At 34.2% G+C, this 23,246-nt stretch overlaps 1 protein-coding gene across 1 annotated transcript; it reads left to right on the top strand.

The window, feature by feature from the left end:
- The first annotated feature begins 267 nt into the window (after positions 1–267).
- LOC111921668 (FCS-Like Zinc finger 8) lies at positions 268–2,192 on the top strand. Its single transcript, XM_023917249.3, has 2 exons — positions 268–1,372; positions 1,773–2,192. Exons 1-2 carry the CDS (start codon positions 615–617, stop codon positions 1,843–1,845), a joined length of 831 nt encoding a protein of 276 aa, XP_023773017.1. The 5' UTR covers positions 268–614; the 3' UTR covers positions 1,846–2,192.
- The last annotated feature ends 21,054 nt before the right edge of the window (positions 2,193–23,246 follow it).

The raw sequence follows: 23,246 nt of genomic DNA, 5'->3' as shown, positions 1-23,246 counted from the left end.
ATTCGGTTTTTTTGGAGTATTCGGTTCTTATTTTATAAACCTAAACCAATCCGGAATCCAAAATAATAATTCGGTTTTGTTGAAAACCAATCTAAAAATCCGAATATCCGAACCAAATAGTCCAATCCAAATTGTCCAATTGAATAATTCGGTTTTATCCGAACAGTACTCTACCAATCACCAAAATTACGGTTACCTTTATTTTTGATTTGTTATCATTGATTATCTTATTTGTATATTATTTTATAGAATATCAATTTCAAAACGACACTCTCTTTCTCTTTTTTTTCTTTCTCTCTCCTTATCTTCTCTTGAAAATCCCCAATCCATGACAACCAAAGGAAAACTCCCTCTCTCTCTCGGATGCTAATTGTGTCGCCATTTTCGAAGAGTAGAGATTAAATGGGGAGATTGAATCTCAGAAAATCTAATCTCAATTTTGTCACCAACACCTGGGTGTTGATTCGAATCACTTCTTGTTTTTCTTGATTTCTCATTCTCCTTTTGGACAGCAAATTCTTGAGGGTTTTTTGATTCCACTAACACTTTGTAATCTGTCAATCTCTTTCTTCATTTTGTTTTTCTCTTTATTCTGTTAGGAGATTTTAGTTTCCATGTTACTGATGCTGAGGAACAGATCCAGAGCTGTAACAAAACAATCACCGATCATGGCGGATCACCAAGCTTCGTCTCTTTCACCCCCTACTCCACAGAACCCGACCCGATCTATTTCATCTTTTCTTGGTTCTCCAAGGTTCTTCAATGGTGGATTCTTGCCTAAAAATCTTTCACCGACCTCCATTCTTGACACCAACAAACAGTTAATCAATTTTCCCGGCAACCCATTTGGGTTCAGTAAAAACCCAGAAAAAGCCACAAAGGTCGTTGAAAAAAAACACCCATCTGAGAAAGTTGGTTCTGAAGGAATTGCTCTTGCTCTTGTTCTCATTCAAGAAAACTCTAATGACAATATTTGTAAACCTGGTACCACTAGCCGAAAAGTTCTGCTTGGATCAAAGTTAAAAATTAAAATCCCAGAACCATTTCCAAACGGGTCACCCGAATCACCTGGTGATTTTGGGATCAAGACCCGAAATTCTCAATTTTCAGCCGGTCCAACTCCAACTGGATTCGGATCGCCGAGATTTTTTACAGGTCCTTTGTCTTTGAGTGAGATGGAGCTCTCAGAGGAGTATACTCGAGTGATCTCACATGGGCCTAACCCGAAAACGACCCATATTTATGATAATTGTGTTGTGGAGAGCCGCTGCGGTATTCGGGTCGGATCAGAAGTGCCATTGGAGAGTTTTGTAAGCTTCTGTAACACCTGCAAGAAAAATCTTGAAGAAGGCAGTGACATTTTCATGTACAGGTTAATACTGCCAACTTTGAATTCTACTTGTAATTAACAAAATCAAATCTTTTTGAGATATCTTTATTTTGATTCATCGCAATCAGTTGTGATTATTCCAAATTTAGTTGGTGTTTGGACTTGGATTGCGAAAGTGGACATGATTGATACGATAATCAGACTATAAGTCAAATAATAGTGGCGATAATAATCTTTATGGGTCAATTGCATAGTTAAATTGTTATTATGATTTATGCTCTTGTATTTTATTCTTAGTATCTAATTTTTATTATTCGATATCATGTAGTGACTTTTTAAATGAAATTCTCATACATTTTAAGAATATATTTTCCTAAAGAGTTATTGGTGAATCTTTGATCATGGGTACTGAAGTATGTGAATTATTGTGTGTGTTAAACAGGGGTGAGAAAGCTTTTTGCAGTGAAGAATGCAGATGCCAAGAAATGGTTTTGGACGGATTAATGAACTCATAGCAGTTATGTCAAATTACCATTATGGTGTCCCCAAATTCCATTCTTCACTTCTTCACAACTTTGACCGTGATGAGTGAGAGAGGGGTATTGTGGTCCAATGTTAAATAAACGTATGGGTTTTTGTTTGTTTGTAAGATGTGTTTAGAAGTAGGTGGTGAAATTTTGGTTTTTCTTTTGTTATTTTTATTTTAAAGTTGTTTTTTTTTTCTTTTTACCAATTTTAGTATCCTCTTCTCTTTAGGGAGATAAGAGATAATTTTATATAATGTAGAAAAAAAATTTAAATAAATCGAAGAGATGTCCAAATGATGTTTATACTTTATAATTTTATATGGCTTTCCTTGAAATCATATATGACTGTTCTTATACTTTTAGTTTTACTTAGCCTTTTAGTCTAATTGGTCCATTTTTCCAATAATTGGTAATTTTCTCTTTCAGAAGCATAATAATATTTCGTTTTCAATTAAAATTCCAATACAATCGTCTAGAATTTTGGCTTGTAATTGTTTTAGATTTTTAAGTGCAATATTACTTTTTTCTGAACGACTAAAAAGAAAAAAACAAAAACTAAGAACCAATGATGTGATGGTGAACGTCGGGTTGCAAAATATCAATGGTATTTATAAGTTGGATGCGTATGTAAAATCTAAACTATATTTAATTTATAAAATAGTTGATTCAGCTTGTTTAAATTTACTATGTAAATATGAACTATTTGTCTATTTCATAAAGTTTTGGCTTGTTCATATTTACATTATTAATCTGGATTATATCTAGTTTTAACATATATTAATCATGATCATTGTATTATATTTTTGCAATAACCTTTAATAATTCACATATGAATTTGAGTAGATTAAGTTGTAAATCTTAATGGATTCGTTTTTGTATGATCAAAATGTTTAAATAGTAAAAAAAAAAAATACAAGTGAATTAATTCACATGTGAATTTAGTTAGTTTTATATGTGAATGTGAATATTTATTTGAATTCATATAGATATTTATTATTTATTTGAACATATAGATATTTATTATTTATATTCACTATTTACATGTGAATGACAATCATAGACTAAAAAACTGATTGATATCGTAAGATTCTTATACGTGATGGTCATTACATTGAATATTAACTATCAAAAAAGTTATATATTAACATGTAATTACCTAAAGATCAATCGATGAAGAAAAATAGTACAATAACATTTGTCTCTCCTAATATAACTCATGTTGTGTTACCTTGTATATTTATCATTTGTGTGAATACTCATAATATATATTACTAAGATCATGTAAGCATTAAAAAAGTATGTGTATATAAATATTCAATTGAAAGGTAAAAAAAGGTTAATATTCGAAACATGGTTTGAAAAGAATATCAAAATAACGTAACTGATGCTCTATTTGTATATGTATTCAATATATAGCTATAAAATGATGTTGATAAAATTAGTTAAGATATGTAAAATAAGACAAAAATGCATATACAGAATCGAGTTTTTTTTTATTTTTTTATTTTTTATTTATTATTATTATTATTTTTTTAAGTGATAAGTGATATATTTGATAAAAAAAAACTTAATAAACTTATTAAAAAAGCTAGTATGAGTAGTTTTAAAAAAAGTTACCTATGAACTATTTTTTAGTTACTTATAAACTAGCCAAACACAACCTTCACTTAATAATCAACTTTGATATAGTTATAATGAAAATCATTATGCAAAATTAACTATTTAATCCATAACAAATAGCTGAAATAAAAATAATGTATAACCAAAATATGAAAACTAATTATTATTATTTCAAGCTGCAACAAACCAACAATTAAATAATTTGTTCCCATATGCAATATGCAGATACGTACACCTTCCAAGTCCACAACACTTCGGACCGCCACCACAACTATATATATATATATATATATATATATATATATATATATATATATATATATATATATATATATATATATATATATATATATATTATATATATATATATATATATATATATATATATATATAATAACTGATTAAAAAGCAATAAAATAAAATAAAATAATAGATGAGGTGTTAGAGTCACGAAAATTATTTGATTACAATGTTGGTTGGGTTAAGGAATCATATCATTATACGATTTGGTGTCCAATAATTCACATTCCAATCAACAATCATACATTTTGAAGACTATATAGAATTAAAAATATCAATAAGAAAGTTTACAAGAAAAATAAGGGAAACTAGATTTAGCTTATTGTAACAAGGGTGAAGTCCGTCAATTATTATTATTTTATTTTATTATTATTATTATTTTTCAATATCAAAGTCAGATTTTTTTACGTATAAGTTATAACACAAGAACTTCAGACGGCGAAAAGCTTGAGCTCGCTGTCTCTTGATTTATCTTAGGATAAATATTGATGATTGAAAAATGAGTCCTCGCACGACTTAAAATAATGGGATAACGACTTGAGAGGGTAACGCACTTTAGCTTTTGGTCACATTTGATCATTAAATTATTTTTTGTGCTTTATTAATCCTTGAACTTGTTGAAATGTGTACATTATACCATTATGACCAGTAATAGTGGGTTTTACCGGTTTCCGACGTTGTTTTCGGCCAAACATGAGTTTTTCGGTCATCTTCTCCGGCCAAACTCGATTTTCCGGTCATCTTCCATGTCTAAACTCGATTTTCAGGTTGTTGCTACTTGATCTAGAAGAAGAAATAATGAAAGTAAAAAAAGAAACATGAAGGCAGTAGAGCTGCTGGCTTCGGTGGGTGCAGCGAGGGGGCTGCTCAAGCAGCTTCTCAACTGTTCTTCTTCTGTCTCGATTGTGTAATGCGAAGGGGAGGGAGGCGGCATCAGGTCTGAAGGAAGAAAAACGAGCAACAACAGCAGGTGGGGGGGATGCTCCGGCAGCTTCCTCGTCTGTTTTCGCACGAAAACACAAGAGAGAAAGAGGGCAGGAAGCAACAATATTCAGGGGTGTTTGGTTGTTTCACTCGACAGGAAGGAGAAGATGACCAAAAACCTCATGTTTGGCCGGAGAAAATGACCGGAAAACTCATGTTTGGCCGGAAACGCCGGAAACCGGCAAAACCCACTATTACCGGTCATAATGGTATAATGTACACGTTTCAACAAGTTCAAGGGTTAATAAAGCACGAAAAATAATTTAGTGACCAAATATAACCAAAAGCTAAAGTGCGTTATCCTCTCAAGTCATTCTCCCTAAAATAATAATAATAATTGTAACTATTATCTTTTCAATCTACATGTATATCAAAGCTATTTTATTTTCATTGGTTATGTTTTTAGGACAACTTTTATTACTTTTATGATTAATAAATATAAGGATTTTGTAATATGTGCCTTAAAGAGTAGGTAAACATGAGAATCATTAATTATAGGAATTATTACCGTAATAAATTGTGAAATGCATTAATTAAAGTGATTATTTGTCATTGAAAGATATAAAATGTACCAATTATATAGAATATTCCTTGTAATTAATGTATTTTGCATTTAATTATGTTAATGTTTTTATAATAAATGCTTCTTATATGTGCCTTTATATATGGTTTTTAAAGGTAACTAAAATTTAAAACTATGTTATTCTTTATTTTGATATATATATATATATATATATATATATATATATATATATATATATATATATATATATTATATATATATATATATATAGCTTAGGGAATACGTGACTGTTATGTATATAACATTAGACATAGAACCATCAAAAAGTAAATAGTTTTAACTAAATGCAATCAAATCTCTCTACCATCTTTCTTTATCCTCTATTAGACTAGATGATAGGATTTGTACACATTTTTATGGAGTTTCAAATATTTAATTTTGCACCACAAACCATGTATAAGAATACATTATCAACTACCTATAAGCCTTCATATTCATATTTAATATAAAAAACTATAGTGAAAGATTGAAATTATTCATTAAAAATCCAATAAACTTCTTCCCATAATACATCATATTTAATAGGTGTCAAAGAAAGTTATGAAGCCTACTAGAGGTCTATATAAACAAGACATTCCAAATGCATAGATATTGGGGATAAATTATTAAATAAGAAATAATATGAGCTCAAAAGCAATAGAAAGAAGCTAACAATGAAAAAAATTGTGTTTTTTAATCAAAATGAAGTCAACTTTGATAGTTATATACCTAATTAGGCGAATGCCGTCGCATTACGTAAAAACACCTATATAGTTGAAGTCTTTACAAATATATGTTTTTTTTTAATATAGCAATAACGTTGTTGTTAAATTTGATATAATAATTTGTATACTAAATTGATATACTATATTGATTATTTTGAATTATATGATAATATATACATCTATTATAACCATAATCTCAATCGTTTGAATGACTTCTACCCACGAGTTATACATGAAGAAAATTAAATATAATATATGGTTTAATGTTATTTATAGTTGTTATTGTTAATTAATTTTTTAAAATTTATTTGCTTAATGTATTAATTTTTATCATTATAATTATTTAAAACATCAAACATTGTTTTTTGATTTAAAGGTAACAATATAATCATTTATATAGAGTTATTTTTAACTATTGTTATTGTAAGTTATTTTAAGCTACTTATTTGAAAACGTTTAACGATTATAAAAATATCTTTAAGAAATATTGTAGTTAAATTGAAATTACAATTTAGTTCTTGCATTTATCACTACAATTTATCACTTTTAACTATTTACAAAATATTTTTTGGTTTTTCAAGTGGAACTGAAATTTATATTTAAGTTGACATTTTAATGTTATATTTAAAATAACAATTTAAGTATTTTGTTCAAACTGTTCAAAAGTTGTATTTTTAAACTGATAATAGTTACATACAACAACATATTAAATCTAATAAATTAAGTATAATATGTTAAAAGTTAAAGGCATAACTTTATAAATAAAAGTAAAGATATTATTTTAAAATTGACATTTAGTCTATTTATGATTACGTTTTAGGTTTGATATTTTTTAACCTTATTAACCAACTTATAATCATTATTAGAAAAACACTACAATTAATCACTTTAACTATCTACAAAATATTTTTTGGGTTGTTTAAGTTAAACTAAAATTTATATTTAAGTTGACCCTGTAATGTTATATTCAAATTAATAATTTAAGTATTATATATAAATTGTTCCAAAATTGTATCTTTAAAATGATAACAGTTTACATCCAATAATATATTAAAACTAATAAATTAAGTATAATATGTTAAAAGTCTAAAAAATCACTTAATAAGTAGAAGTAAAGATATTATTTTAATATTGAAATTTAGTTTATATATGATTACACTTTAAGTTTGATATTTATTTAACCTTATTAACCAACTTATAATTATTATTAGAAATAAATTGAAAAGTCATGGGAGCTTCAAATGAATGTGGTGAAAGAAAAAATGCTTCCTTTATAATATACTATGATATGATATGATATTACATACATGACAACCACATATTCACTTTTCCTATATATATATATATATATATATATATATATATATATATATATAAGGTCACACCTTATGATCCAACATACTTACACGCTGGATAAAACATATATACATGTTGACCACCAACGCCAGCGTCATCACTAGCATCAACGTCAGCTCAAGAGTGTTCAACTTCAGCGTGAAGTCCATGATCTTAGTTATCTTTGTATTTTAGGACGATATTTTTGTATATTAGGTTATGATACATATATGTTTATAATAGATAGCAGACCCGATATCTTGTGATGGAGATCGGGTCTTGGTATAGATTAGATACAATCTCTTCAATCAAAGGATATACTTGTATAGATCAGTAAAAGGATCAGTGTTTTGTTCTTGGTTAAGGGTGTGGGCCTGAGTGTTAGGTTCCCAATTGGATTAAGGAGTGATTTCGAAGACAAAATCCAATTTAAGTAGGGGGAGTTGTAACACCACTTCTCAAATCGTTTCCTAATTCTGGGCTGCGACCCAAAGTCTGGTTATCACAAGGCTTAGGGACTTTGAGAAAGAGATATTTAGACCCATTTGGGTGTGGGTAAGGTAGGACAGATGATATGGGAGTTCGGTTTCTGATTTGGAGCCCAAGGATATAACCATAAAGTGGCAGTTGGGCCTTTTATGAATTTTGGATTTTTTTGGAAAGTTTTAAGGAAAGGATGAGTTGATAAAAGTGTAGAGATTCTCGTTACTTTTCCGGGGATATAAGGATCGTCGAAAACAGACTTAGAATGAAGAAGTTATGGCTCTTGGAAGTTTGGTTGGTAAGCCTAGTACGCTGGGCTTACTAGGCAGATTGGTCGCGTAAGCATTATAGAGTACGCATGGTGTACCAGAAGTACACTGGGCATACTCCAGTGAGTCCCAAATCCTAATTTAGTGTCTTGGACCCTATTTAAGCACCTTAATTCACCACCAAACCCTATTATCTTTAGCCTCCTTCCTATTTTACCCTAGAAATGAAGCACTAGCCTCAATTGGTGTGGTTCTTGAGTTCTTGGTGGTATTTCATGCATCCTGGTGCTCATAGAAGACGAAGGAGCTTCTTGGAGAAGCATGAGATTTCTTGGAGCTTGTAGATCCAGGCTTAGTGCATCATGATCTATCTTCTCAAGCGCACGAAGATTTTTGGATCAGCGGTCTGAGCATTTCTATGAGATATTCAGTCGCTTTAGGTGAGTTTTCCTCACTGTACTTTCGGATCGAAGGCAACAATCCCGACCCATTCGATTAGTACTGTTATGTGATAGTATGTTATTGTGATGTAGTGATTTGCTAGATAGATATCTTGTTATATAGGATGATGCTATGCTTAGTGATCTGTAGATCTGCCTGATTGTCTGTTGACTGGTTATATATTTGTTGGTGGTTGAGGTTTTACTGCTATGTGTCTGAGCCAACAGACCGGGGGCATTCCAAATCGATAGTTGATTAAGCCCGAGGGTATTCCATCCTGAGGATGACTGGACCCGTTGTATATTGGCATTCCAACCCGATGGTTGATTGGACCGGACATGATTGTATGGTATATTGTGAGACCGGAATGCTTTGTGCATCAGTTAATAGGCATGGGGTATTCCAACCTGATGGTTGATTGGACCCGACATGTTTGGTATTCCAACTCGATTGTTGATTGGACCAACATGCTTATGATACGAGGGTATTCCATCCCGAGGATGACTGGCCCATCGTAGACATGCCTGGTATTCCAGCCCGAGGCTGATTTGACCATGCATGAGTATTTGAGCATGCTTGTTTGTATATGTTATCTGTTTATATGATGGTACTTTGGGGGAACTCACTAAGCTTTGTGCTTACAGATCCTTGGTTTAAATCACGTTTTGGAAAGAATGGTCTATAAAAACCATTTTTTGTAACAGGTTGTTTTGAAAAGTTTAAATTTGTTGAAATTTTTAGGATGTTAAAGGTGTGGTGGTGGTATTTCCCCCAAAGTGAAGGGCGGTAGTGTGCGGTGATGTAAAGTATGGTGGTGGTAGTACGTTTGACGGTATGAAATGATTGTACAAACTTATTACTTATCAGTAAAGATTGTCTAACAAACTATAAATTGTTTTTAGTTCCTTATAACTTATATGCTTCAAAATCCCATTCTTAACATATCGTTGTAATTGTTACTGTTTTAATATTCAATATCAGCCGTTCTAAAAAAACATATATGGTTTATTCAAGTTTACAACGTGACATGATTTTTTTCTGGTCGATTCATATTGAATCAACTATAACACTTTCATCAATGGCCATAATTGATTCATATATTTCATATTGTTTGTCGAAGCTTAATTACATTCAATGAGGTCGATGTGTTTCACAAGGTATCTCAACACAAAATGTTTTTGTGGATGGACCGTGAACATTCATTTCAATAAAATCATTATTTGTTGAATCTTATATCTTGGCTACACTCTATTTAGGGTCGGACTGGAAGAGGGTCAACACGTGTGACCACCTAGGGCCTAATAAAATTTTGGGACCAAAATACTTGTTGGAATTCTATGGTAAAATTGCTAGCCTCTAGGTTGCAAATTCAAATCAATTGCCATACATATCGTCTTCTATTAAGATATGAAGTCGTCATCTTTCCTATAACTTCTTTGACTATGGATGATTATATTCATGGAAGAAATTCAAGGAACATACATACCCCAATGGAAAACTATCTACAAGTATTTTTACAAAACATGTTCCATTGTAATTATATTATTAAATTAGGTTCATTTGATTATGTATTGTTTTAAGTTTAAATCTTTAATTATCAGTGAACATTTAGGGTTTTTGCTTACTTTATTTTTAACTGAGAAGCTACAAATATTTATCTTTTTTTGTTAGAATGTCGCACAACTATATATTTTTTTGTTTTGATTGAGAAGATACAGCTATGCATTTTCTTTTTGTTTGTTTCTTATTACTCACATGGTTCAAGATCATCATCGCACTAAAAAGTTTTGTTTGTGTTTTGACTACCAACTATGCCTTGTACTATTATCTTATCACTTAATCAAGATTAAAGATGTTGATGATATTTATTCGTGATATGTACGTGTGAAAGAAACTCCATATAGTATCAATCACTATTATATATATTTTTCTGTGATACCAATATAGCATTATACTATATGTGTTTATAAGTGCAGCATGTAAACTTATTCTCAAATATTGTTGTTTCCCCGTAACAAAATAGGTTTATCTATTTGACGTTTGTTGTTCTTTTTTTCCCAAACAACTAGTAAGGGCCTAATAAATAATTACAAAATGATCAAAAGATTTTAAAGCCAAGAAATCCATTTGACATTTAACCTTTCAATTCCTATATGTAAACCATAGATATGGATAATCAACAATGGTATAAAATATTAGCTATCATTTCTGATTGTTATTACTGAACACCGTATCATTCATGACCTTAGGTTTGAAGTACCCAATAAGTCGCTGTCACAACTAGGAATTCTAATGTTTTGTAAACATTAAACAAGGATAACATTGTAACTAAAACTTGAAAGCATGTATGATGCTTACTCAATGACAACAAAATTCCATCAAACACTCTATACAAACACTCAAATAGTCAACAAAAGATTCGAAACCCTAGAAATCCGAGTTTAAGTCCAATATGGACTAGGATTTCCTTATTGGGCCTAATGGACCAATAAGCTTCCAATTTGACTATTTTGGGCTTAGAACTCTTAAATGGGCTCTCATTAGACCCACTCTCATGAGACTTAACCTTTTTGGGCCTTATAAGTCTAAAATGGACTAGTTTACCTTTAATGAGCCTTGTTGGGCCATAACAAATCCAATTAGCCTTAATGGACTTAAATCCATTCTTTTATGCAAGATGTGGGCCGTGAACTACTTTAAAGTCCTAATGGGCCGAAAACCATCAAATTGGGCCTCATATTATGGGACTCAAGCATAAAAGGCCCAAGCCATTCTTTTCCCTCTCTCGGCCCAAGTAGAAAACAAGAAAAAAGGGAAATTAAGGGAGTTAAGGAGGGTTAGCCACCTCCTTATTACATGTTGGACTTCCATGCAACTTCTCATGTCTCCTTGCAACTATCACTTCACTTCTTTCTCTCTTCTCTCCTCTCTTATTCTCGTCCGAAGGAGGAACACACTCACACACACACACACACACACACACACTTCACTTGAATTTTCTCTCAAACACTCACAACAACAACTCATCCTTCCTCTAAAAGATTTCGTGATCTTGGGCATTTTCAAGAAAGTTCTTCCACCAAAATCCTCATCCATGGCTTAGCTTCTTTATAACTTCAAAAATATCCTCTTAACTCATATAAAATTCGTGACCTTACATCTTAGAACCCATATATCTAAGCCAACGATCTTTTCAAGGAGCTTGTTAGGGCAAAAAACAACACCATCTTCTTTCATTCTTCTTCAAAACCGTTAGTAACTAAGCAAGGTGAGTTCATACCCCCCTTGTTTTTGGTTTTTACTTGTTTTTGGGGGGGAGAATACATGTATTATGTGATGATTTATGTGTGTTTGCATGCTATATGTGAATTCTTTAGTTTTTGGTTGTGATAATATGAAATATTTGTTATATTTCGAGATCTATAACAAAAAGGGTGAACTAATCATGAAAAAAAACTTTATAAACAAACATACATCATAGATCTAAGGGTTCTTAAGTTAAAAAGGTGAAAAACAAAACCAAAGAACCTTACAAGTGTCATTTTTGCAAAAATAACAAATATTGGGTGTAAATTGTAAATTTTCGGTTTTATGTGGGTTATAAGTTGTTTATTAGTATAAAATCTGATTTTTATGAAAAACATACTTTTCAAAGGGTCAAAAACATAAAATTTTGCATATTGGGTTTTAAATTGTTTTTTACGAGATTTTGGGCCCAAGGTTGCAAAAAAAGGAAATCTTGAGGGGCTGAAATGGAAAACCTAACAAAATATGAGTCTAAAACATAAATAAACTTTAAAGGGGTTGAAAATTAATTTATTAATAAATTGGACTAAAAATGCAAAGTTTTTTATTTTAGGGTCAAAATTGTAAAACTTATGGAAATTGGGCCAAAAATGTAACTTTTTGCAAATAAAGGCTGGAAATGACAAATGAAATAGTTTTGGACTGAAATTACTATTCAAATAAAGTTTGGGTGGAAAAGGTCAATAAAAATGGTTTAAGGACAAAAAATGTCAATTTTCATGAAAATGACTAAAACTGTCATTTTTATAGAAAAAGGTGCCACATTGGTTAATCTAAATGTTTTCGGGGCAATTAAACAATTATAACTTTTGGGGTTAAAAATATTAAGTTTATAATGCATGGTTTCATTAAACAGTTGGAGTGCATACACGTTAACTATTTTAAAAATGTTAAAAACATCAAGTTATCAATTCCAAATCATCATATACTTTCGATTTCGACTTCAAATGCGACATCCTATGTCTGATCGATTTCTCATTTTGATTTTGATTTCCGAAAATCTGATTGGGAACCTGTGAGTACCGATTCTGAGTCCTTCAATGTCGACTGTGACTACGAGTCCAGAACTCCGATTCTAATTTCATGAACAACGAAGAAATTTCGATTCCAACTGATTTCGTTTGCAAATATGGGAAATTCCAGTTCCAAATCCGTTATGAACTTTAACAAATGCTTGCAAGCTACGAACATTCGGAGTATTCAATAAAGAAATCGATGAAATTGATGAATTTGGGTTGCAAATCTGTCTTGAACGGCGAACCTCCCAGCCACGAATATCGATGATTGATTAACACTGGATGACATTGATGATGGTTTAGTTGAAGAAATCTGGATGATTGTTGAAGGTTTGAGGAGAAATTTTGATGATGAACGAACTGTTATCGAATTCTCTATAGTTACGTATTTGAGATTGAAGGTTATTAATATATTTACAAGTTTGCCACCGTGTATTTTTATGCTTAGATTAAATGAGTGGCTGAGAATGATTCCCCCATTCTCAACCTTTTTTTATTTTCTCAATTAAACTCACCTCTCTCTCTCTCTCTCTCTCTCTCTCTCTATATATATATATATATATATATATATATATATATATATATAGCTAGGTTCAAATGTTTTCAGCAACTATTGTGTGCATGAATGCACCAATAGAAATTTAGGAAAAAAAGTAAATCATTAATAATAAATATAAGGGTATAATAGTAATCTATACTATAATTAATTATGGTAAATTGATACAATTAAATAATATCCCCTTTTAAATTAAGATATCAGTTTTAAAACCTCACCCCCACCAGATTAGGGTTGTACGCTCCCTCTTCATCTCATACAGTACCCACACACACATACAGACCCGATAGAACTACTCCACCCGCGTAACAAGTGATGATCTACTTTCCGTCTTAGGCCTCCACACACAGAAAGTTCCAGAAGGTAGAGCTTCCAATTCGTTGGCTTCTGATGATGAACACGAAGAAGATTCTTCTGGTTCATCAATGAACAGCTTCCGTAATGAACTGGTTATAGGATCAGAAGCATGAATCTCATTATCCATTGATTTAACTTCATCCTTGATGAGAAGATCGCTATTGAAAAGAGGAAAAATAGTCCAGCCTTGCGAATCGATCTCTTTTGCTGAAACTCCTTCTTCACTTAAATCTAACGAGAATCTAAAACCGTCTTCATCGGAATCCCCAAATTCGTGAAATCGACCGGCTTGTTCTTCACATATGACTTTCGCGATAGCCATGGATGTGTTTTTCGATCTATGAGAGATTCTGGAATCGGATTCCAGGTATGCATTGCATTATCTTTTTTATTGTAAATTTAGTCACATTCATGTATTTATTAATTACATATGTTGTATGTTTCATCAAATGGAGTATAAAGATTTGTGCATCTGATTTTGCCCGCCAAATGTTTGTTAAAATGCTTGAATCAAATATTTCAGCCAATTTTTTTCTAATATTTGAGCTATCGTATCTCTCTCATACTAGCTTGGAATGATATGAAATTTGTTTTTGCATATTCTCCTTTGTGTTAGCTACAAGTTAGGTTCATAAGTCATTTAAATTTGATTAATATTGGTTGAGTTATAGTCCTTCGAACATGCGATGTTACAACTGTATTTTTAGCACTCTTTGTTCAGAAACATTTGTGATCTTTGAACTGTCATATTTACCACATTATAGCTTGTAATAAGTTGACCTTTTTCCAAAGTAGTGTCCTCTGTGTTAGCTACAATGTAGTCATTATAATTAGATTAAGTCCATAATTTGGATCAGATGACTCGGGGAATATTAGATCGAGCGATTTTTAGCCGACACGACCTAAACGAGAATCGAAGATATCGATAAGAGTAGTGTAACGAGAAAGAGATGGGCGAAAACGGACGTCGGATGAAGAAGTTATGAGGATTTAACTGACCAATCCTGTCCCGGCTTGTTAATAATATAAAATACAAAATCGATTCAAAATTAGCCGATGGAGTCTAAACGAAAGTTGTAGAGTACGTTCCCTACTTTGCGTGGATATAAAGAACATCGAAAACGGAGCTCGTATGCGAAAGTTATGAATTTTTAAAGTTTGTAGTCAAATTTGCGAAGCCTGTTGCTCTATTGATGACGTGGCAAAATCCTGACCGTTGCTTGCTGATCACGGCTCGCTTCGGATGGCCGACACGTGGTCCTCGCATACGCCCCGCGTACCCTCACCCTTATCCGTCCGAGATCGAGTGCGAGCCAGCTGGATCCACCTGTAGCCTTATCCGAACTACGCCCCGCGTAGTGTTGCTGTACGCCCAGCGTATGACCGAGGGCTCGCACCTATAAATAGGCTGCGAGGGCTGCCGAAGAAAAACACACAAATTCCATTCTCTCTCTAGCTTCCCAAACCACCCCTAAGCCATAGGAAAAATACCTAGCACCCCAAGGAAGCCCCGAGGCTCTCGGAGTCCCGAGAAAAAGGAGTCTTTCGGTTTCGAAACGCTGCTCCAATTAAGTTCCGGTTTTCGATAAAGTTCGCTGTAAGTGTGCTACGCTTACACAATTTTTAATATAGCTTTCAAATAATTATAGGAATGTTATTAGGTCCTTAAAATAATTATTTGGGATATTATTATGAGTTATATTGAGTGTTATTAACGCTTATATGATAATAATAATAATAGTCAGACTAATTAATTAGTCACGGTTAACGTTAGACTAAACCCTAGTGGTATTGGTACTAGGTTTTATCGAAGGAAAATCGTTTTGAGAGTATCGAAGCATTGTCCGAGTGCTGAGTGATTACCTTTCAGGTGAGTGCATGGTCCCCTTCAACTTACACATAGATATGAAGTATTTACTACGTGCTATGTGTGCATATTGTCTGTTTACTTGTTGTCTATGCTCGGTGAACGATTTTATACATGTTTTAAATGATTTAAACTGTATATGTATTTTATATCTACGAAAATGTTGGGGTAATACATGGGTAGATCCGTAGATATAATAGATGAAATATGAGTTGGATGATGAGTTGAGAGGTGAAATAGACCGTAAGGTGAGGGTGAGAGGTGGACGATGTGAGAAGCCTTTTTCCCAAATGATGGCCCCATCATTCAGCAGAGTATGGATGACAACCACAGACTATTCTAGACAGTCCAGTGGAACACTAGCAGGCTCGCAACCTGTAGGTGTTGTGAACGACGTGTTCACTGGTGTACTCTAAAAACCCATTGATATGTATTGCGAGTGGACTCTCGAAAACGATACTGTCAATAAAACCCGGCAGAAGCGCCTAAAGGACTCTACCGGCAGAAGCGCCTAATAGAGAACCTCATAATCCCGGCAGATGTGCCTTAAGGACTATTCCGATAGATGCGCCCCATAGAGAATGTCACAATTTTGGCAACTGCGCCCTAGTGACAGAATTAGTAGTTGTGTTTGACAGATGGGTCATTTACAACGATGGAATTCGTACCTATTCCTTAGGAATAAATGAACGAGAAATAGCTGATTCTTAGGGTAGACCCTAAGGATAAAGAAGATAATGGGGATGGGTAATTGGGTTGATTATTTGATTGTTTAAACATAATAATTATATTATTGTGGGTTGAAAACCCTATGTACTCACCAAGTTTCCCAACCTGGCCCACTCAGTTTATTTATATCGCAGGTGACGATATGAAGTGACATTACACTGAGAGATTTAAAGAGATGTACATCACTAGTGTACATAATTGTAAGTTCTGTTTATGCTTATGTTTCCGTATTAACGATGACATCGCAAACATTTTAAAATGAAATAAATACGTTTCTTCGAAAATGTTTTAATAATGTATTTATCATGTTTTTCTGGGAACAAATTCCGCAACATTTTTATGAAAAGAAGTACTCTGATTTTTATAAAGCATAAACAAAATCGGTCTTTTCTGACCGTGAAAATGGGGATGTCACAGTTGGTATCGGAGCATTAGTTTAAGCGAACTAGGAATATGGATTTATTTCTAGACTTAAACGTAGAATGCTAGGCGATGATTGTGAGGTGTGAGCACTAGCTTATTTTAGGAATTATGCCTAAAATGGTTTTATGTGCTAAATGTTTTATGCCTTATATGCTGTTATTTATTCGGATCTATGGTCTGATGCCGACCGGATCTGGAAACCTTATGTGTTTAGGATTCTAAGCGTTTAACTACGATATTAGAACTAGCATATAAACGTTTCAGAGTAATAAGGATGATTTAAACGTCAATCCTAAATAAAGATCTAGATTCACCTTATTCGGTGTATATATCAAGATGGCAAGGACCCGTAGCGGAAACGTGAATGCAAATGGGAACCGAAACCAACCCCTAGTGATTGAGAAAATACCGGTTGTGGTAGCCGCTGCTGAGCCAATAACGATGGCCGAAGTGCAAGCGATGATCCAGGCAATGTTGGATCGTCAAATGGAGGAAACCAGGCGTTTGCTCCAGCAAAATCGAGAGGAAGCGACCATTCAGATCGAACAGCCCGAGTTGAACGAAGGGCAGACTGAGGAAGGAAACTACAGTGGGACTGTTGGTCAAGTCAACCCACCAATAGTTCGACAAAACAACCAAGATGACGAAGTCGAGAGGAATGGATGCAAGTACAAGGATTTTATGACTTGCAAGCCATTGACTTTCACTGGAAAGGAGGATCCGATCGGGGTCATGGATTGGGTCTCGGAGATGGAATTAACTTTCATGACGTGCAGTTGCAAGGGAAAACAACAGACCACATTTGCAGTACATCAGTTTCGAGGAGGCGCTGTACGTTGGTGGAATACCTTGGGGAAGACTCTAAGCCTAACGAGCCCCTGCAACTGACATGGGCATAATTTCTAGTGCAATTCAAACGAAAGTACTGCTCAGCTCAAAACCTGCTCGAGCTAGAGAACCATGTTCTAACCCTGAAGAAGGGAAGCATGTCAATCGATGAATACACGAACAACTTCACTGAAAAGATGGAGTTTGCCTTGCGTCTTGTTCGAGATGAGCTGATGAAAATTGATAAGTACGCAAAGGGATTACCCTAGGAGTACGCGGTGCCAGTACGTCAGGCACCTACTTTGGAGGCAGCTATCTGGGCTGCCAAGTCGGTAGAGGAGATGATCAAGGGAAGAGCCGCCAACAAGACCTAGGTTGGCGAAAAGAGGAAGTTTGAGGGGTCTGCGAAGACCGATGAGAGAAGCAAATCCAGTACAAGGAAGTTTAGAGGAGGAGGGAGTGAAGAAAGATGGTGCGAGAAGTGCAAAAAGAAACACTCTGGAAAATGCGGTGAGGAGGTGACTTGTTTCAAGTGTGGGAAGCATGGGCATTATGCCAAAGAGTGTAAATTCACCAAAAGGGTGTGTTACGAATGTAACGAGGAAGGGTACTTCAAGCAAGATTTCCCAAAGAGAGAAGGGGCTACAAAGCCAAATGTGCCGCCAAAGCCAGAGGCAAGAGCATTTCAAATGGTCCTTGACGAAGCAGCTGACGATGCAAGGAAACAGGAGTAAGGATGGATATATAGAGATCGAGTTATGAAGAATCCATATAGATAGTGTCATATGATGTAACCTATTAAAGGCATAATCTAGGGTGAACTTGAACACCCATGTAATCGTTTCAAGTAATAAAATAAAACCTTCGTTTTGCTATATGATGTGTTGAATGATTGTGTGATTTGCTGCATGGTGACTTGGGAAACTGCGAGACAATACTTGGGACGAGTATGAGTAGGTGTGAATGGTAGTAGAGGCCTATACTACCGGAAGCACAGGACTCACACTTGGATAAGGGAAAGTCACAAGGTTACCAAGAAGCTAGTAATTGATTTCGTTTTATTCAAGTATGTCGTTACCATTGTTTCGGTAATGACTAAGAAGATTGTTGTTATACCAACCCTAGTGGTCATATCACATTGAGTCCGACAACGATGAGTAGGTTATGTGGTTTAGAGAACCAAGTTTGATGTAGCGTACGACTTAAACCAAACGATTGAAATCAAAGCGATCAATAGAAGTATCGTGCTCGTTTTTAAAGAAGTTAGTAGCTAGAAATGTTACATGTTAAAATGTGATTATATCACATTAAACCAAGAAGGAAGGCATATTCCATTCCGGAATTTGACTCTAACAGACCTGAGTTTAAATGTGCATTGCATGATGGTAGGTCATAATTTGGAGTCTAACCTAAGGTAGAGAGCAGGTGCGCGATCGAGTACTGCTTATAGTCAATAAGTCTGAGAGATAGACTTGAAGGAATATAGAAGTTATAATTATTACCTAGGATGAAGAGATGACGTATGGAGTCATTATAATGAGCCATGTTTCGTTGATGATTCCGGGATGTAATCATCCTAAGGGGGAGATAATTGTAACACCCGTAGATCCGGGCTAGTCAATTAGAGGCAATAGGGGTCGAAAACGACTTTTCAACAAAAGATTATTTATAATAAATAGTCTTAGCCAAGTTGTAGAATATTTCACGAGGTTTTCGTAGATATAAAGAACGCCGAAATCCGAGTTATAACGAAGAAGTTATGACCCGTCGAAGTTTCGCGACGGAACCGACACGGCACCGGGAAGCGTAAATAGTGAATTTACGATAGAGCGAGATTTAGCCTTAGCAATCTAAACAAAAGTCGTAGAATATGTTAAACTAAGAACATCGATAAAAAGAACGCCCAAATCTGACTTCGTATGAAGAAGTTATGATTTTTCGAAGTTTCGGATTAGCAGTGTACAGCCTGAAATTCGAATATTAGATCGAGCGGTTTTTAGCCGACACGACCTAAACGAGAATCGAAGATCTCGATAAGATTAGTGTAACGAGAAAAAGATGGGCGAAAACGGACGTCGGATGAAGAAGTTATGAGGATTTAACGGACCAATCCTGTCCCGGCTTGTTAATAATATAAAATTTAAAATCGATTCAAAATTAGCCGACGAAGTCTAAATGAAAGTTGTAGAGTACGTTCCCGCCTTTGCGTGGATATAAAGAACGTCGAAAACGGAGCTCGTATGCGAAAGTTACGAATTTTTAAAGTTTGTAGTCAAATTTGCGAAGCCTGTTGCTCTATTGATGACGTGGCAAAATCCTAACCGTCGCTTGCTGATCACGGCTCGCTTCGGATGGCCGACACGTGGTCCTCGCATACACCCCACGTCCGAAGTCGGTACGCCCCGCGTACCCTCGCCCTTATCCGTCCGAGACCGAGTGCGAGCCAACTGGATCCACCTGTAGCCTTATCCGAACTATGCCCCGCGTAGTGTTGCTGTACGCCCAGCGTATGACCGAGGGATCAAACCTATAAATAGGCTGTGAGGGCTGCCGAAGAAAAACACCCAAATTCCATTCTCTCTCTAGATTCCCAAACCACCCCTAAGCTCTAAGAAAAACACACAAATAGGTTGTTAGGCTTATGTCTGTTATTCAAGTAAACATAAAATTAGGTTGATAAACAAGGTTATTCAAATTCAGTTGGATTTAGTGGGAAATAACGGGTGACACTATTAAGTGTCGGTCGTAGTCTGTAGTTATAACCAGAGTCTCCTGGAGGGAGAGCGAGAGTTTGTGTATAGATATATATGGGGGTGACTCCCTTACAACTGAGCTGTTCGCTACAGTTAGACTCGGCCAGTCTAGGGTGACAAAATCTTAAATCAATTCTGGCATTCGCAAGAATGCCAAGACAGACGAACTAGTCATTGTTATGCAGGGTTATAATGATTCACATAGAGATCCAACACCATCTAAGTAATCAGGGGAAAACATATTCATTCGTTGTGACGATACAATAATACAAAACTATCATACTATTTATATCGGAAAACATCGGGTTTTCCGGGGGAACAACATTATTAACTTCTATACACAACAACTATAATACAATAATCAATTTTGAATAACAATCACTTTTACTTGTTTTGAAATCACATACACATGCACTTATGGGATCATTGCATCTTTTCGCAAGCAGTTTTTGTACAGAAAATATCGGATTTTCTGGGTTTTACAAACAATACAAACTAATTTTATATCAAACATGCTTATGAACTCACCAACATTATATATGTTGATGTTTTCAAGATAACTTGTATTCTCAGGTAACAAATAACCTAAAGAATAATACCAAGTGTGTTAGGATGTTACGTTTTGAAAATTCTCAAACAATTTATGTTATGGATGTATAATGTTTAAGCAATGTACTTGATGTGAACAATGACAGTTGTACTATGTAATGTTGGTGATGTATGTGTTGTTCATTTATATTCATTGTGATGATATTTCAATTTAAGTCACGCTAGCCCTCAGACGTTTCCGCCATCTGGTTCGGGGGTGTGACAGTCGTCATCACAATACTTGTCATCGCGTCCTTCTTAATTGAGGACATATGCAATAAATTCACAAAAATCATAACATCCGAAACATCCACCCGCATAGGAAAGTTAAGCTCCAACCATAGAGACACAATATTCCAAATCCTTGCAACAATTTTAGATTGACAAAACAAGTGAAGTAAAGATATTGACTATTGTAAACACCAATGACATAGAACTGAGGGAACATTAATATATTATGTACCAAATATGGTCTAAGAGGTATTCTATCTAAACAAAGAGGCCAAAAAAGATATTCACCTTACATGGAACCAATTTATTCCACCTCGTTTCGTTACAACCATCGGTAACCAAAAATATTATATTTACGATTTTTTGTAAGTTTATTCCTTTAACATTTACAACAACTATTTAAAGAATTTGGTAGTTCAAAGGTGTAACTTTCATTCAAGATCAAAAGAGTATTTATACAAGAGTTTTCTTAGATGCACAAGACACAGAATAGATCACAACTGGGTTTAAACAAAGATAACTATAAAGGAAGATAAATAATAAAAGAAAGGAACCGATAAGGATTCCTTTTAAAATCCTATACTCTCCCTCAAGTTGGAGCATGTAAGTTCTGAAAGCCTAACTTGCATAGAAGTAACTGAAGATGTTGTGATCCTAGAGCCTTTGTAAATAAGTCAACTATTTGATGTGTGGCGTGTATGTGCATGGGATGAATCTCCTTTAACTTAACTCACTCACAAACAAAATAATAATCCATTTCAACATGCTTGGTTCTTTCGTGAAAAACGGGGTTGTTGGTTCTAATACATTCAATAGCCATCGCAACCACAAGATTTCACTAATTGAAGTCGCTTTGACCTTATGTTATTCTTATATGGAAGAACATGAGACAAAAAATAGCTTTTTAGTTTTCCAAGAAATTGGTTCACCTCCAAGAAGGAGTAAATACCCGATGCATGAACATCTAGTGTAAGAACACCCAAGCCAATATGCATCACAGTAAGTAGCGAGGCTAATCCCACATTTTTTGGAAAGAAGATACCTTAACTTGGAGTATCTTTCAAGTAGCGTAATATTCAATTTGTTGCATCCATGTGGGTTTGCCTTGTATTAAAACGAATTGACTTAACATATTTACTAAATACGCTATATCTGATCTTATTTGGTGGCTTGTAGGTAAAGAAGTCTACCTACGAGGTGCCTATATTGAGTCACATCATATTGAAGACTGTCCTTACTTTGATCGATTTTCAAAATTTTTTCCATTAGGAATTTGATGGGCTGACAGCCTCGCATCCCACTATCTTTAAGGATATCCAATCTATACTTCCATAGATTCAAAAATTGGCCATATGCAGTTAAAGCCACTTTTATTCCTAGAAATTATTTCAACCGACCAAGATCCTTGATGATAAACATCATATCCATATACTTTTCGTTTCTTGTATTTTTAATGCATCATTTCCAACTATCATGACATCATCGACATAGATAAGAGCAGCCACAAAGCTTCCTTGATGCTTATAAATGAAGAGTGAATGATCTACATGCGACTTTTTGAATTTCATCCTTCACAAGGTTGTTGTGAATCTTTTATACCAATTATAGGAAGTATGTCGCAGGCCATAAAGAGATTTTCTTAGTCTACAAACTCTCGTTTCTCCTTCTTTTGTGAAACCTTAAGGTGTCTTCATGTATACCTCTTCATCTAATTCCCCATATAGAAAGGTTTTGTTGACATCGAGTTGATGTATGATCCAATCCCTCTTTACTGCTACTGTGAGAAAGCTTCAATCAGTGACGAGTTTTTCCACCGGTGCAAATGTGTCGTGAAAATCCACACTCTCTAACTGTGTAAATCCTTTTTCAATGAGATGTGTCTTATAACTTTCAATACCACTGTTGTATTTGTATTTGATTTTATATACCCACTGTGAGTCTATCGCACGCTTCCCACTTGCTAGATTCATAGGAGTCCATGTACTATTTTCTTCAAGAGCATTCAATTCCTTTTTC

This window comes from Lactuca sativa, chromosome 9 (genome assembly GCF_002870075.4).
Source record: "Lactuca sativa cultivar Salinas chromosome 9, Lsat_Salinas_v11, whole genome shotgun sequence".
Lineage (NCBI taxonomy): Eukaryota > Viridiplantae > Streptophyta > Magnoliopsida > Asterales > Asteraceae > Lactuca > Lactuca sativa.
This window is presented reverse-complemented; position numbering and strand designations above follow the sequence as displayed.

What these genes read in the sequence shown, in the direction of transcription:
- LOC111921668 (XM_023917249.3), top strand. Translation starts at nt 615, where the DNA reads ATGTTACTGATGCTGAGGAACAGATCCAGAGCTGTAACAAAACAATCA. An exon ending in AGTGACATTTTCATGTACAG is followed by an intron (nt 1,373 to 1,772) that starts GTTAATACTGCC and finishes TGTGTTAAACAG; the next exon opens with GGGTGAGAAAGCTTTTTGCA.